General features: G+C 37.9%; 1 protein-coding gene across 5 annotated transcripts; it reads right to left on the bottom strand.

The window, feature by feature from the left end:
• Positions 1-517: 517 nt before the first annotated feature.
• On the bottom strand, positions 518-17,506 carry pde6d (phosphodiesterase 6D, cGMP-specific, rod, delta). 5 transcript variants are annotated; one of them, XM_056414980.1, is made up of 6 exons: positions 17,286-17,506; positions 7,918-8,006; positions 6,650-6,775; positions 3,664-3,769; positions 1,853-1,982; positions 518-1,686 (listed from the first exon to the last, which is right to left on the bottom strand). In XM_056414980.1, the coding sequence occupies exons 1-5, from the start codon at positions 17,333-17,335 to the stop codon at positions 1,901-1,903; spliced, it is 453 nt and encodes a 150-aa protein (XP_056270955.1). In that variant the 5' UTR covers positions 17,336-17,506; the 3' UTR covers positions 518-1,686; positions 1,853-1,900. The 5 variants fall into 5 exon arrangements, 4 of the variants coding, with proteins under 4 accessions (XP_056270955.1, XP_056270954.1, XP_056270956.1 ...); XM_056414979.1 differs by having other exon boundaries at positions 518-1,982; XM_056414981.1 differs by having other exon boundaries at positions 518-1,982; positions 17,250-17,336.
• Between the last annotated feature and the right edge of the window lie 777 nt (positions 17,507-18,283).

The following is an 18,283-nucleotide window of genomic DNA, read 5'->3' as shown; positions in this document are numbered from 1 at the left end:
AGCCCAATAAAGATCTTTTTGCTTTACCTCACCTTGTCTGTTCCTCTGCTCCTGAGTTTTTGCCCCACCACAACAATAATAAAAAAGTAAATAGCTGAATTTAACATGAACGCCTTCCTGAATAAAAAGTTGTATTTGTTTATAATCGATTATAAAATAATTGCATAAATAATATTTTTTATCTTGCAGCTAGGAAGTAGGTAAAGTTGCCCCTTAAATCCCTCTGAAACGGTGAGCAAAAGATAAAGTAAAGCTGAACTGAAAAACTCAGAAGTCAACATCACATGCACACAAATATAAACACATACATCCTGACTGACAAACTCTTTAAATAGACATTTAGCTAAACCCGAAGAGTGCTTACTTACATTAATTAGTTCAAATGTGTTTAAAATCCTCATTTTATACTGCTGCTATGCAAACCAAATATTATGTGACAAAGCAACAATCCCCAAAATGTTTGGACAGGGGAGGGGAACTTATCTGAAACCAAAACAATAAAGACCATAAACACATGTTATTACAACATTGGATGATTTTAATCCACAACTCCGGTCATATTATAACACAAGTCTATTTTACACTGCCCAGTTAGCAGCTAAGAAAAAAAAAAGAAATGGATGGGAAATCAAATGTACAGGGAATAACTGAGTTTAGCCGCTGGTGACATCTGAACTACTGAGAATGAATGATGAGGACTTCGTTTACACCTGATGATAATATAGTTGAAATCTTTAAATACATGTGGATGCATTTACTTTTACGTCTGCTGATGAATGTTCCCCAAACACAGTGCTTTCCGACCATGTGTCATGACAACAGTGGGCAGCTTTTCATTCCAAACAATACAGGGAAGAAGCAATCGAGATAAACCAGCACCTGTGCTTGGTCCTCCATCACACAATGTTGTTTCATGTGGTCAGGAAACAGGAAAGATTTGGTTGGAAGAAGCTGTGTCCATCTTTAGAGACTGCCTGCAGAAGTGTGTCCTTCAGAGGACCAAAGGCTACATTACCAGTTACAATTCTTGACCTCACAGAGACCACCATTAACGATGCATTCAGGCAGTCCTTGTCAGTTCGTAAAAGTGAATATATGATTCGTCATCGTTCAAATATATCCATACAACTTCCATTTCACTCAACAATATTCCAATTTGACAAAAACTAACAAGTGCGATTTTGGGATATTAAGGACAACAAACAATGTATCTGTTTTGTTCTTCAAGTGTATACAAAAATAGACTACATTTCAATGGGACTTTGGAACAGGACAGCGAATATACTTTGTCATGTAATGTGGACTTCACAGGCAGCAGCCTCTGGAGTGGGACACAGCTAGGGGGAATGTTATCCTGTGTTTTATGATGAGGAACTATTGGAACGTATCTCAGATGAGGCACTAAACTTCCTCCCTCGATAGAACACATTGAGAGCAGTTTTAAACAGAAAAGAGAAGATCACGTCAGGCAAGTTACACGTCTGATGTTCCTGAGTAAATGCAACCTTTGAGTGAGAGAGCGGAATAAAAATAAAAAAAGTCCAAACCAGAGAGTGGCTCCTGGATGGTGATCAGTGGTATATTATTTACAGTGGAAAAGTCTGAGGGGGAGAAGCTGAGAGTGATGATCTCGTGAACAGAGGAAACAGCACAGTGCTCACCTCTTCTCACCTCTTCTCCCAAGGTCTAGAGGAAGTTTTCAGGTCGACACAAAACAAGAGAACAACCAAACACAAAGCTCACTTTACTGATTGTGGGACCGCAGCTGGGTTTCATCCAAATGTGCTGATCCCAAGTCAGCAATGAGCCGTTTATTGCTGAAAATCATAGCTAACATTGGTAATGTATAGACCTTGGCAGGACATCAGCATTTTGGAGGGTAGAGCCAGGGGTTGAGAAGTCAGACGTAAAAAAGTCGTACCCTGGAGGTGCTGACGTGGAGGTCATCATCGTAGAACTTGGTCTCTATGATCACATTACCACTGGAAAACAATGATACAGGGCAACATTAACTAAGGCACTGAAGATTACTATCGTGTCATGTATATAACATTAGCATGAATCCATAAATGTGACTGCAAGTAACAAAAAAAAGAACATTTCAGCTGATTACAATTTGGGTCCTAAAAGAGTCATTTTCATTCTTATACATTAAAAACACGACACAAAGTCCATTAAGAGGTCTAATGATATATCTGTGATAATCTCACAGAAAAAACTTGCGGAGACTGGTTGATTGTCCAAATGATCTAAGCCACCGTTTCAAATTATTTTCCTGGGGAACGACTTAAAAAAACAACAACATCATAATTAAATTCACAAAAGGTCTTATCTATTAATCATAAGAGCGAATTAATTCTTAACCCTTGTGTTGCCTTCGGGTCATTTTGACCCGATTCAATATTTAAACCTCCTGTCGCCTTCGGGTCAATTTGACCCGATTCAATGTTTAATGTCGGTGTTCTTTCGGGAGTCAACAAACAAACATAAAGTACCTCACACTTAAACTTGGAAAACAATATTAATTCTAATAATTTTCTGGAGATTTTAATAGCTGGGGTCATGTTGACCTCAAGGGTAAAATATGTTAGTAAATATAAAGGTAACAGGAGGGTTAAACATTGAATCGGGTCATATTGACCCGAAGGCGACAAGAGGGTGAAACATTGAATCGGGTCAAATTGACCCGAAGGCAACACAAGGGTTAAATGAAGCTTACTGATGACAAAAAAGGCATTTAAGCAGAGTTAACAGGCAATCTAATTCTTTTCATTTTCAATTAAATAATATACATTTAGGTGGCCTTAATATGTTTTTGGTTTTTTTCTCTCAATAGTAACAGACAAAATGTATACCAGCCTTTTCTTATTCGATTCAAAGTTAGAAGGAGACTACAATCAGTGAACATTCAGGCTCCCTCATTATGCTCAGAGGTATACTGCACATGTAAATGAAAAAGACTGGTAAAATTATCTGCAAATATGTTTGGCGACCTGAATAAAATCGTATGTGACCCAGTTCTTGGGAAAACTGATCTAAACCCCTTTAAGCGTATTCATTTCAATTCAATATGCTTTATTGGCATGAGCAAGGACAATATTGCCACGATGTCAAGTAATAACATTATAAAGTCGGTTTTGTTGCCTTTGTCGCTTCCCGTAGTGAGAATAGCATCGCAAATGGTGCACAACACTCCAGCAACAACAGATGGTCAAAGTTAAAGCAGGAAGTGAGTCAGTTAGCCTTCGTTTTCTCTTTTTGAACCAAAGGTTTGTGTTTCTGACCCATAATACTTCACTTGATATATATAATGTTATCAGTACTGATAAAAAAGATGAACAAAACTATCAAAATAAACCCATATTGTAAAAAGTATCCTTAACATTCCCTGCTCATTTGTAAGATTGTACAAATTCGCCCAATCCTTCAAATCTTCAGTTCATTAGAAATCCAATTGCATTGCCAGAGACTGGTGCATGAAGTTCAAATTAAAAACAAGTTGTTTCTAACGTGTTCAGTTAAAAAAAAAAAAATCCAAGTCACTTACTTGCCCACTGTTTTTTGGCATCTATTTGAGTTTGGTTAGAAGTCTCATAGCTGTACAAAGTTAAATAGTCAAGATGAGAAAAGAGAGAAATGAGGATGTGCTGATTGGAGACTCACGTTAAAACATTAGCTGGCATCATCTGGGACTCTGGAGCTGCTTCTATCAGAGACTGCCATGTGTTGGTGGAGTTGGGGATAACAAAACCAAACTCAAAGAACCATTCTGGATAGGGACATGGACAGACAAAGAGTTCAGTGTTTCCATCACAACATACAATATATCCTTACCAAGAATCTTGATAAAGTAGTCAGTTTACCATAATGACCGAAAGACATTGTCAGACTTAGAAACAAGCAACATAAACATGTTATGTTGGTGTGTATTGTGTGTTGTCCCCTGGGGCTCTCTGTAACCTCACCTTCTTACAGCAGGGCCCCAGGGAAAGCACTGCAAACACAGTAACAAATAAGTGACAACGGCTAAGCGTTGTCCGTATTGTTTTTTTAAAGATATAATTGTCCATTTCTGCATTATTTGATAGTGAGAGACAAACAGGAGAGGCAGATCAGTGGATGACATGTACTGTAGTCAAAGACCTTAGGCCGGATCAAACCCAGGCTGCAGCAGTAAAGCATCATCTCTGGGGGGGCCATACTGGTAAGGTTTATGGCTGTCTGTTAAAGTGATCAGATTTGATTCTTAACACATGAACAGTAAGTTCATTAACTTTAAGTAAAGTAACTTCTGTATCTTATGACATATTTTAAGAAACCAAGCACAAAACACAAATATTTAGACAAGCCATTTCTCAGCAGACATCGTCCCGTAGAAACTCCGCCGCTTAGTCAAGGGGTAGTATACCGGTTTCATCCCGGTCACAGGTGTCACGTTTGGCCACGACATGGATTTATTAATACTGCCTTTACTTTACCATAATAAATACATACACATTTTGGTTTTAGCACACACACACTTAATTATGTCTCTCATACACAGTTAATACCATCTATGAGTGCCCATGTTAACAGGTTGGAGCGGAAACAGCCCTCATGAGCATGGAGTCGGTGCTGTTCCGCCTTTGCCAAAACTCCACAAATAATTGTTTTCGTCTATTTTTTGCACAGAAAAATAGGCAAAACACAAGTTTCATTTAATGTAATTTGGGTTCACGCAGTTTGTCGTCCTATTTTGCTACATAAAGCATAACCACACTGCCTGCGTGAGCAGCGCGGAACCTCTTGCTTTTTATTTTGACGAACATGTCAACCACGTGAAAACCTCGGCTTAGGTGTGGCTCGGCTGCATGGATTTTTGAGAGATTCAAGGTCTCATCAATTTTTTCCTCTGTACCTCGGGTTCACAGCAAAAATACACAGTTAAAAGGATCTTTTGTAAGTTCATTGACATCATACCAGCAATAATACCACCGTTTTGCTATATATGCATCTGTAAAACATATACAGGACTGTCTCAGAAAATTAGAATATTGTGATAAAGTTCTTTATTTTCTGTAATGCAATTAAAAAAACAAAAATGTCATGCATTCTGGATTCATTACAAATCAACTGAAATATTGCAAGCCTTTTATTTTTTTTTATATTGCTGATTATGGCTTACAGCTTAAGAAAACTCTAAAATCCTATCTCATAAAATTTTAATATTTCCTCAGACCAAGTAAAAAAAAAGATTTATAACAGCTGAGTGTTTGTCAAGGCTCAGGAAACCCTTGCAGGTGTTTCGAGTTAATTAGACAATTCAAGTGATTTGTTTAATACCCTACTAGTATACTTTTTCATGATATTCTAATATTTAGAGATAGGATATTTGAGTTTTCTTAAGCTGTAAGCCATAATCAGCAATAAATCAGAATAAAAGGCTTGCAATATTTCAGTTGATTTGTAATGAATCCAGAATGCATGACATTTTTGTTTTTTTAATTGCATTACAGAAAATAAAGAACTTCATCACAATATTCTAATTTTCTGAGACAGTCCTGTACATGAAAAAGGTGAATATTCATTTAAACTTATATAACTACATAAAAGTACCCACGCCTTTTCGTTTGCCAGAAAGCCTTCATTTGTTAAAACAATATTTGCAGGTAGTGTTGTAAAAATGATTGTTATTATTTACAAATGAGAATACATTTCTAAAGCCCTATCGACCTGTTTTTTAGTGGTGACAGGGGATCTTTTGGGGAGATAGCAGGTCAATATTAGGTGCCACATAAACATTTTGCAGATCATGTGAAAGATGGGAACCTGATGATTAATTTGTGACAAAATTAAAGTATTAAAATGAAGGGAAAAAAATAGTCTCACTATCTGCTACTATATTAAACAGATGAATATCATTTGGTTCATTGGATCCAAAAGAGTCTCAGCGTTCCAGTTATACCAAATGTATGCAATTCAAGACTGTTTAGGGACCCCAGTATGCAGAAATTAGATTATCATAAAGTGGCCGTGTGTTGGTGGAGACTCGTACCCATAGAAACTATTTCCATTCACAAATCTTGAGCCTAAATTTGGAGCGGTAATTAGCCCCTTTCCCGACAAGCTAGTGTGGCATGGTAGCAATGGCTTCATCAGGTTGGAGTTTCATTTGATAACATTATTCACATTTTTATTATCATACACTATTATGAAAGGCACATTTTGAATGGAAGGAAGGGCTTGGACGAAAGAGCACTTTGCAATATAAATGCTATCAGTCTCTTCAGTTTAGCTGTTCAATCAATTTCTATTGCCCCACCTCAGAACAGCTGCGACTGACTATGGTTGGCCGTGAAAAAGATTTGTTCTGCGAGTGTGTGTGTCATTGGGACATGTGGGTTGGTTGTTTTGCCTGGCTGGCACTCTGTCCCCATCTCAAGCCCCTGCTCACTTCACTCAGGCCTTGTAGTGGTCTCGCACTGCCTGGACCTGCCATCCTCCAACCTTCCACCAGATGCCTTCAGACTCTGAAGCCGGTCCTAAGCTGCAGTTGAATAGCCCAAACGTTCCTAACCAATTCTTCCTTGATGGGAAAACATCATGAGGTCAAGGAGAAATAGGAAGCAGAGTGGTAAACGGATTTGCATTTCTAAACAGTTCAGATTACCTTCTAGACACTGTCCTTTGAAGAAAACTTTCTGCTCCAGTCTGAACTTTTCCAGTTTCTCTGAAGAAGAAAAGTTTAATTCTCTGGACACTGCTTTACACTTTAGGATCTTCTTCGGAACACGAGCTGCAGAGACAATGAAACTACAATTAATCAGAACAAAATAAAAACCTGTCATTCCTCCTTGTATGTACATGCATACTTGGTCAAATAAAACTGATTAACTGAGCTACGGATTCAATAACTGAAACATGTTAATTTCATAAATGTGACCCATGGAAACCAGACATTTGAAAATTAAACACTGTTTGTAGGTGACCTTTTGCAGGCTTACATTAGACTGAGAAAGTGTGTGGCACTGGCTGACTGCTACCAGCTGAAAGAGGCAAGGGACTGTATAGTATCAATGCTAGCCCTACTTAACCCCAGACCAAATGCTAAACATACATACAAATGTGCATAATTTAAGATGCCACCAACAACTTGTTTTATTGTATTTCTAAACACAATTACATTTATACTGTGTTCTTACAGCCAATTGGGGACAGTTGTGTAGTTGATCATGATTTGTTTTGTTATTCTAAAATGATAAAGTTAAAATGCTCATGTTGTCTGATTTTAATTTTGTCGTTGTCTTTTTAAAAATAGTCATAATAACAAAAACTTTAATATAACAGTTGGCTCCAAACTTTTAAGCGGAAATGTATGTCTGTCTAATGTTTAGTCAACCAAAAAGACATGCAAGCACTAACAAATCGAATTGCATTGTAAAACTGTGGGCGTGACCTGAGATTATTATGTGGCACATAATACATGAAGTTTCGGTGTAGCCAGCAAATATCTGTGCCAAGACTTCCATTTCTGTACTGTGTGTTTAGTCTAATTAGCGACTTGAGATGGGAGACTGGAGTTGGGAGTTGAGAGACGACATGCACGACCAAGGTTATTTACCATGTTGTCAGTTTATAAGCTTATTTTAAACCAATAAAATGCTAAATGATGATCAGTCCACATTGACTGTTTACCTATATTCAACCAAAGCCTGGTCCAACGTGATTGCACTACAAACCCGAAAGAAAGCTTCCAATGCAATAATCTTGTTCCATTGCCTCAAGACTCATTCATATGAATGCAGAATCTAATTATTAAGAATAGGTTAACGGTCTCATCTACCTGTCTGATGGCTTGAAAAGCATACCGGCAAACTGGCGAACAAAAAATAGCTCAAATTAACACACTGTGCTACAATACATGCATGTCTAATGTACCTTCATGCTCTACTCCTGGAACAGAGAGGTCCTCAGTTCCCTGCCACAGCACTTTGCCCGTCTCTGCATCTCGAAGATTCATCCAGTTTCTGTCAGGAAAAGATTAAGTGGCAACAACAAATCTAAAGAATAGACAAAATAAACAGAAAGTAACAGTTTTTGAACATTTATTACATGCAGACATCCATCAATTGACATTTTAAGTTAATATACTTAAACGTCAAACAAATGAGAACTGCGATGAGAGCTAGAGGGAGTAAGAAGGCGCCTGAATGCAGCAAGTGATGACCTATGACCAGTTTTCATCTGGATTATAAAAAGGCGGCACAGTGAAAAAACACTTGGATAACGTGGACCTGCCGACAGCTGTCCATGTTATTTGTCTCTCTCTTAAAGTTTCTTCAATTCAATGGCTTTATTGCATGCTCACATATTGTACACTTAAGTGCTAAATGGCTCTCCCCTAACAGAATATGTTCCTTTTCACTGTCATGTAGCTCTGAAAAACTCTGTGGCCTATGTAGGAACCAAATAATCCACTCAGAAACTATAACTTTAATTACATTTTAATAGTTTACATCCCACTATGTGTCTAGGTCATTCATTGTCATGTTGACAAATTAGTTATTGCATTAATTACTAGCATCAATTCAGTCAGGAAGACTATACGTTGCATGCTTGGTTTATTTCTTATACAACAGTCATTCACTCCTTTCACACATAATTTCCTCGCTGTAATTTTTCAGGACTGTCAATCCTGATATCAGCGGTTCTGATCAGCTTGTTTCTGCCATTCAAAAGCACAACGAAACTATTACATGGTCAGCCTATTATCATATGCCTCTCTTTTTAAATATGATTGAATCTCTCCCTTCAGTACGTTCATGTTGCCGTTAGGCGCCCCTCCACCTCCTTATCTCTGCCCAGTCTTTTTAGATACATCAGCTTCATCATTTATTTTGCTGCAGCTCAGAGCAAGTTTGGCAAAATAATCTTCAAAGATTTAAAAAAAAAAAGTCCCTTCCGGAATGTCAGAGGAGCCTATTAAGCATCAATATAAGAAATAAGAACAACCCCAGGTTTCTCTTCAGCACTGGAGCCAGATTCACAACTTGTGTATTCCTATATACAGGACTGTCTCAGAAAATTAGAATATTGTGATGAAGTTCTTTATTTTCTGTAATGCAATTAAAAAAACAAAAATGTCATGCATTCTGGATTCATTACAAATCAACTGAAATATTGCAAGCCTTTTATTCTTTTAATATTGCTGATTATGGCTTACAGCTTAAGAAAACTCAAATATCCTATCTCTAAATATTAGAATATCATGAAAAAGTATACTAGTAGGGTATTAAACAAATCACTTGAATTGTCTAATTAACTCGAAACACCTGCAAGGGTTTCCTGAGCCTTGACAAACACTCAGCTGTTATAAATCTTTTTTTACTTGGTCTGAGGAAATATTAAAATTTTATGAGATAGGATTTTAGAGTTTTCTTAAGCTGTAAGCCATAATCAGCAATATTAAAAGAATAAAAGGCTTGCAATATTTCAGTTGATTTGTAATGAATCCAGAATGCATGACATTTTAGTTTTTTTAATTGCATTACAGAAAATAAAGAACTTTATCACAATATTCTAATTTTCTGAGACAGTCCTGTATATATATATATATATATATATGTGTATGTATATATGTGTATATGTATATGTGTATATACAGGACTGTCTCAGAAAATTAGAATATTGTGATGAAGTTCTTTATTTTCTGTAATGCAATTAAAAAAAATGTCATGCATTCTGGATTCATTACAAATCAACTGAAATATTGCAAGCCTTTTATTCTGATTTATTGCTGATTATGGCTTACAGCTTAAGAAAACTCAAATATCCTATCTCTAAATATTAGAATATCATGAAAAAGTATACTAGTAGGGTATTAAACAAATCACTTGAATTGTCTAATTAACTCGAAACACCTGCAAGGGTTTCCTGAGCCTTGACAAACACTCAGCTGTTATAAATCTTTTTTTTTACTTGGTCTGAGGAAATATTAAAATTTTATGAGATAGGATTTTAGAGTTTTCTTAAGCTGTAAACCATAATCAGCTATATTAAAAGAATAAAAGGCTTGCAATATTTCAGTTGATTTGTAATGAATCCAGAATGCATGACATTTTTGTTTTTTTAATTGCATTACAGAAAATAAAGAACTTTATCACAATATTCTAATTTTCTGAGACAGTCCTGTATATATATATATATACATATATACATATATATCTCATAATCTTACCATTCAAGTCATTTATAAAGTCATTACTACTAGAGAAAAGATTAATAATCTCTTGCCCCTCTACCAGTACCGATCCATCCTCAAACACAGTAACTTTAAATATATATGTTAACCCCGATAAATATTTTGACTGCTTTTTTACCATTGACATCAACAATTTAAATTCTAAACCTTCCACCCCATCCTGACTAGGCTGCTTCAAGAAGTTGTAATCTTAGTTAGCACCCCTCTACTAGATAATATCAATCTGTCTTTACTAACAGGCCATGTAGGCCTGTTAGTAAAGACAGATTTATATTATCTACACAGTTAAAGTAGCTGAAATTAAACCTCTTCTTAAGAAGCCTTCTCTTGATTCTACCCATCTCTAACCTTACCCTTTCTCTCCAAGATGCTTGAGAAAGCGCACCAAAAAAATATTGAAACAAATGCAGAAGGAATCACTTCTTTAAATTTAGCTACAGCACTGTCAGTTAGACATCTGGTGTAGAAACCGTTAACTAATGGTGTACACTCCGGTAGTATAAACTCAAAGGTTATTAGGTAATGGTCTGGACTGACATATAGACAGACTTGGGGCTGTACATTATCCTTCAGTAACATTAGCTAACTAGGACCATAATGGAATCATTAATTCTCATGAATTTGATCTTGTGATCTCCTAATTAAAAAAGGACAGAGGCATGCAGAGAAAAACTGAGCATAAACATTGGCACCAAGGCACTGGTATTTAATTTTGGTGAAATTCAAGCATATAATATCAGGCTAAAATCATATTGGTCAAAATTAATCTGAGGAAGAAGATAAGCCATGTGGAGGCAAGTGACAGGAAGCTGAAGAAGTCTTTGTCTGGATGATGCTGGCTATAGCTGTCCCATCAGTCTGTCAGTTGGTCAGCTGTTCCTGACTTCCACATTCAATATAAACACAATACGGCTGTCTGTCACAGAGCCTGGAAGGACACAGTACGTGATTACACTGTATCTTACAGCTTCTGATGCAACGATCATTTCAACAAGAGTCTGAGGGCGCCCCAATGAATCAGCAAGCATTAAATCTACCCATCTACTTACCCACCTATCAATGTACCTTTTCAACTGTGAAAACATACATAACATTTAGAGTGAAGTCAATTGGTAACTCCCAGTCGGTTGACAGGAAGGTAACAAATGATAAATGGACTGGACTTGTATAGAGCTTCTCGAGTCTCTCAACCACTCAAAACACTACATGTCATTCAGCCATTTTTACACTGATTGCTAACAATGCAAGGTGCCACCTGCCCATTGGGGTTAAGTGTCTTGCCCAAGGATACAGCGATATGGACTAGTGGAGTCTGGGATCAAACCACTGATTCTTTGATTAAACGATGACGCGGTCTAGTTGGTAGACAGGCAGGTCGGTACACAGGACACAAGACACTGTCGCAGACACTGATGCTGCCACATTTTATCTTTGGATATCAGAACCATCATCCCACAGCCTTCTGTTCTCGAAGATTCTCCACTCAGCATCCTGTCACACTCAAACTACTTAGTGTCACATACACTTGACTCCTCGCCATCTGTGAAGCTCCCCATCCTAACTACCTCAAACACAAAGGTTCTGGAGCTCCAGGGCCTGCCATGTTAGCATATTGTTCCAGGAGTGATGAAAACATAGTAACATTACACATGCAAACAGCAATCTGAAAAGGGCACCATTTCGCTGAAGCATTCAGATTCACCCTAATCTCATATGACAATGCGAGTCATAAATCCAGTTGGTCATGATGACATTATAAAAAGATTCAGTAGAAAAAACACGTGTTTAAGAAAGGTTTGCTCCACCGTGATGATGACCAGCATCTTCACCTCTGTGTCATATAGATCAATAGTTGGGCTACGGATTGGATTAATTTGTCTTTCTTTCTGCAAGATATAGATCAGTTATTAAAATGTCTTCACTCTTTTCACGCTTAATTATCATTAATTGTGCCAGTTAAGACACAATACTATTGATAGCGGAGATTCATTGAACCCCTAAAATACTTGATTAGTGACTATTAACTTCTTTAAGGGCTTTTCTGATGTGTATTTATCCATTAGGGGTTTCCACGACTCAGAATCGACACAGTAAAATTTGATTTGGTCAAGTTGGGTTTATAGTTGACTGTACGTCAATTCATGGTTTTTTTTGTCATGGTTATGGATGTGAGATCTAAACACAATTATCCAGCTTGCTTTTCCTGGTTGTAAATATAACTGTTGACCCTACTTTTATTTCCCACATTCATCAATCAACAGACAAAAGGGAAACAAGCCACAAACAGCAGTTTCTACACCCCTGCTTTAAAATAAATCTAGCTCTGATAGTGCATGTATGTACAGTGCCGTCCAGAATCATTGGCATCCTTAGTGATTATGAGCAAAACAGGATGTGAGAAAATGTGTTTGCCGTTCATCCTCTTGGTCTTTCACATTTAAAATATTCCTAAAAATCTTAATTGAAAAAAATAAAATCTAATTGAAGTATAATCCCAGCCATATTTTAAAATGTTCAAGTTTTGTCTGGAACATTTAAGTGGCTATGACTTCTTGTTTCATTGGGATATACATATCTGGTGACACAGGCCAAATTCCCTCAGTCACTATTGGAAAGACCCGAGAACAATGAAGATGTGTGAAGAAAAGTTGTCGAGCTGCACAAACCAAAAAAACTTCCCATTTCCACTAGTTAATAGGGACAGGAGATGTAAGAATCAGCCTGGAAGAGGACATGTGTGTACAATGATCCTGCGCACCGCGAGGAGGATGGTTCGACTGGGAAAAGAATTTCCAAGGATATACACACACACGTACATAAATATATATATATATCAAATGGACAAATTAACTCTTTAACCTCCCCGGAGCCTTTGTAACTTCACTCCTCATTGGTCATTGGACCTGGCTGTGTCTGCAGCCGATCCTGACTCCTGGGTCCCAACTACTTGCCCCTGCTTCCTGCATCTTGCCCCTGGTCTGGACCTGGCCTCCTTCCCTCTGGCCCTGTCTCCTTCTTTGTGCCTCAAAGGCCGACCTCATTGGTCCGGCATGTTTCGTGATGCCTTCTTCCTGGTGGATGTATGCACACACACGCACACGCACAGGCACACGCACACGCATCTTTAAACCATGGTTATCAGTGCTGTACCACCTCCACCATCCCCCACCTCTCCTACAGGCGTTCTCGTAAAGTATGCTGAGTTGAATGGTTTCTCTAATCCTTTAAATCCATTCTCCTACATCAAACTCATCGTCCTCCACACCTTCCATAATAATCCAGACCACACTGCAATGGATTTCTCACTCTTTCACCTGGTGGCACGTCTAATTTTTAAACGTTTCACTGTAAACAGAAGCCCATGCATCATTTTAGCAGGATGTCCAGAATGAAAGTCGTTGAACAGGGATGGCAATGAAATAAGTGGTATTTTTCCTGTTCATATCTGAAAATGTATGCCTTTTCATTTATTCTCTCTGAAATCACTTCCTCACAAACTAAACTAAAGAAACTATTGTGCAGCAACTGATTTAAGCTCCAACAACATCATATGAGGTTGTGCCTCCTTGGGGCCTACTGCAAGTTCTGTGTGTGTGTAAACCACTAAGGTCCCTGCACAAATCAGAACACACACAAGCTAATGAGCCCCCAGTGAAAAGCTGCTGCCATGATTTAGTCTGCATTTGTTTTAATAGTTCAAAGTAAATGTAGTTTCCTAACCCCAACCTCACACCACACTCCTACTACACAGATACCAGTTTTCCCTTCAGTCAATTCACACCTTCACAATACTCAGTCTATGGAAACATGGAGAGAGTGAGATGTATTCTTGCCATCCATTCATTTGAAGGCAACTCCGCCACAATACAGACAGGTAGTGTTTCACAACTCACACACAGTCCAATAGCATCACGTCTACATGGCTGTGTTAGCTAATTATTACTATCCCCAATACTGTTCAGAGCCAGATCACAGGCCTGTTACAAGACTAACTTGGACCGAGGTGAGTCTGTCCAGGACACACCAGCTGCTACAAATTAATTGGATATGGCAGTCAGAGAAGTATGCAATGGCTGGACTATTGCAATTTAATTCCTTCTCTCCCATGTCATTTTGAATAAGATACAATAATGACAAACAATCATTTTACAAGCTATATGCTAATGAGGGACAAAAGGTTAAACTGTGTTTAAAGGCATACAATTAGTCTTTTGAAGATGTTTGGAGGAAAAAGTATGATTATTTTCACTGTTGCAACAATAAAAGAAAAATGTCTTTGGGAGCAAAAAAGAGCAGTGCAGAATATCTAATCGTTGGCTGTGATGTTTCTTGTTTTAAAGAGTTTGGGATTTGCATTCCTCTCTAACAGCAGAGGCAAAACAAATTATTTTAAGAATTTTGAATAATAATGAGTTCAGTCGGTCTTTGGGTTTTATTATGTGAGACTACCAATAACTGACAACGGCAGGAGCTCCTGCTTGTTTGAGCATCTAGCAAAGATGGCAGACCATAGTTGAGAATTTCACAACACGGTCTGCTATCTTTGCTGTAGGGGTAGTTTCATATTCTTATTCATAGTCTTCCTAAGGTTTTTGGATAGCACATGATGGTATCAATGTTGCCTTTACAGTCTAGAAAATAAAACGAAAATGATGTGCCGTTTAGTCTCTTTGTGGGCTGTAATAGGGCGTATAGACAGAAGGTTGTAAATCCCTGTTCCACTAAATCATGGATTTAGTCATTACCAAACTACAGCAAGAGACCTGACCTAACCAAGAACCATATACAAGCTCACGCCAATGTATAGACTGAGATTAGTATGCCTATTTAAATACCTAAACTAACTGTTAGATCATGTTTCCACTGGCTGGAAGACTGGTTCTCCGTTTCAGTAAGGGTAGATAGTTGTAGTGCTCTGCTTCTTATTCTAGAAGGAATTACTGGTGCTAATTCGGTTTTACTTGGTCACATGGAAAGCATCAATTTGCCACGTTGGCTCCACCCACACACACCCTCACATTCTAGATACACATCGACAATTTACATTTGTAAAATGGGCAAAAATTGCAATTTGGTCAGCAATGCCAGATGGTATTTGGTACATATACTGTGAAACTAAAAAAGACACAATGTAATCAGGCAATCTACTCAAAGTTGTCATTTTAGACTAAATGAAACTCACTAAGTCGTGGACTCACACAGAGGTGCACATTTACTCGCTCACTCATGGCAACCACACACACCTATCACATGATGCTCCTTGCAGAGATGACAAGGAGTTCAAAGAATATTATTGATAAACTGACTTCAAGCTCTTGGGACAATATTTTGTTTTAGGATTATATTTTCAGAAGAGTTAAGTGATTATCTATCTGAGGTGGACTGATAAAACGTAAATTATGTAAAATAATGATGTTCAAGTGCGATGGAGGTTTAATACCACCAATCGATCAGCCTACAGTCTGTATCATCCATACTCCTGCTTTCCTGTTCAGCTCGGGTCCAAAGCAGATGCGGACACAGTTCTGTTTCTACTCCCTAAGGTGTTCATGTTTAGCGGTGCATAATGGTCGGCACATTCATACATTTGGACATAAAGAAATTGTCATGCAGACCTTGTGGATCCAGGCAGCCACGCAGAAGTGAAAAGCATAATTTCAGTTCAAGGGTGGCAAAACGGAGCCGCTGTCCAAAGTGTTGAACCTGTGATCTCCAAGCCATTGATCTTCTGACAGGCAGGGTTTCTGTCAAACTCTAACAGTACTAAACACTAATAACAGGATGCAATGTTCGAGATGTAATTAAGAACATTTTGCAGTAAATTCAGCTGGTTATTTTAGATTACACGCCTTTTGTATTATTTAGCAAAAGGAGGCATGGCAGAGTCACTCTCTCACTATATATATATATATATATATATATATATAAAGTAGCTTCAGCCCCTACTTCTTTTCCTTCAAAATGTATGTTGTGTTTTGCAATGTTGTTGTTTTTGTATTCAATTGATTTACAGTTGGCAGCTTGTGTTTAGAAACCCCTTTACTAAAACTGTGAGAGTAGCATCCATGTTTTAAAAAAACATTATCTTATCTAACCATGTACACACTTAAATATAGAAATCTACCAATTTACAACACATTACCTCAACTAATGTGAACAGAATCACGTTCAACAATGCATAACTGTATAATTAATGTATTTTGTAGATGACCTTACCCAATTGTCAAAACACAACCACACAAGTCAAATAGTTACCAAAGCATTACTAATCAGCAGGAAATAATAATAACATCATCAAACTTACAGCACAGTAGCCTAAGAGACAAGTTCCCAGGCATTCTAGACACATACTATATAAACTCCTAGGTCCGATTCCAGCCAAGGACATTTTTCATACCTCGCACTCTCTTTCCATGTTTTCTGTTGGTGGCTCCACAATATGCTATCTAGTCAAACGCAAAATACACTGGTATGAGCGGTAATGCCACATTGAAAATGACTGATGCAGTTTTGCTTCACCTCCCTAACGTTACACATCTTCCCAATTGTAAAGTTGCGTTCCTATCAAAAAGCGAACACGCTTTAAACAAGACATGCCAGCTAAGTACAAAGTTGGACAGACATCAGTCGCTATCTATCAGCTACGTCAACGTCAACATTGCCTCCGTCGCATGTTGCCACAACACACTACGTTGGGGCACCGTGCAGCCATCACACCGAGCGCACTGAGCAGCTAGTCAGGCTAATTATTCAGAGCCAACGCCAGTCATTTCAGCGAGCAGGTCCTTCAAATGGGAACTAGCTGGTTCGTAACTGCACATATCACATTAGGACAGACATCGACTGTGCAACGTTATCTGACGTGATCCAATGGGAGGTTAAACTGACAGGTTAGCCACAGCAGCTAACCTGACTGTACAATCCAAGTCAGTCACAACAAGTCATTAGCGTCGTGCTTTTGTCAGATGACGTTATCTCGAATCAAAAGGAACCGACAGTGCTAACTTACGTGTCTAACTTCGCAGAACGTCATTAAAAAGGATACAGTTTGAAGCCCTTCAAAATGTCCTTGGCCCTGTCTTCGTCTATAGACATTTCTCAAATCGTTTGTTTTCGTTACTCACAGAAAATCCAGGATCTATTGAAATAACAAAGCTGCTGTTGAAGTACGCTTTGCTAGTTAACGAACAAGTCGTCCTGCTAATGTGTGTATGAAACCAGCATGAACTATGTGTACTTAACTCTATATTGTTGGACTGCAGGTTAAATCTGATCCAATAAGGCAATCAGCTAAATATATACAGCTTACAAACAGACAGATAGCCTAGCCAGTCAACGGCACACGATAGCTCCTAACAGCCAATCACAGGCCGAGAATAAGAAGCATGGGTGGGACAATATTGGATAGAGACGCGTCACCAGGGGCAACGCCGTACACACTGATCAGACTGAACAGGGCCAACGTGTAGGGGAGGCTGGAGTTGCAATACTTTTTGCAATTATCTCAGTTACGCAGAGACCTTTTGGGCGAGCAACCAAATCTTAATACATAAAATGTACATCCTGCTGCTAACTACCCAATACAAGTTAAAGACGATTATGTGACCAGAATCCTAAACAGCTTTATTGGCGGAGTATCCGTGCACGTATAATGTTTTTTCTTGTGTTTTTGCATCTCTTACATAGAAATAGAAGCTATAGGGACAAAGCCAACAAAGCTGGACAAATAAAGGTGAAGAATAGATAGGACATGTGCACAACATTTGTGAAAGTTGTAGATATACTGTGAGTGTATATAATAAAAGGTTCTGATTCTGATGTATGGATATATATACATATATGTATAAATATGTTTGTATGCATACATACATACACACACACATATATACAATTATATATATATATATACATATACAGTACTTATTATATGATATTTATATATATATATATATATATATATATATATACAGTACATACATCAGAATCAGAACCTTTTATTGCCAATTATGTTTTCATATAAAAGGAATGTGTCATGGGGGGTGC

This window comes from Pseudoliparis swirei, chromosome 5, assembly GCF_029220125.1.
Source record: "Pseudoliparis swirei isolate HS2019 ecotype Mariana Trench chromosome 5, NWPU_hadal_v1, whole genome shotgun sequence".
Taxonomy (NCBI): domain Eukaryota; kingdom Metazoa; phylum Chordata; class Actinopteri; order Perciformes; family Liparidae; genus Pseudoliparis; species Pseudoliparis swirei.
The sequence above is the reverse complement of the archived record's forward strand: the minus strand, read 5'-3'. Positions and strand labels throughout refer to the sequence as shown.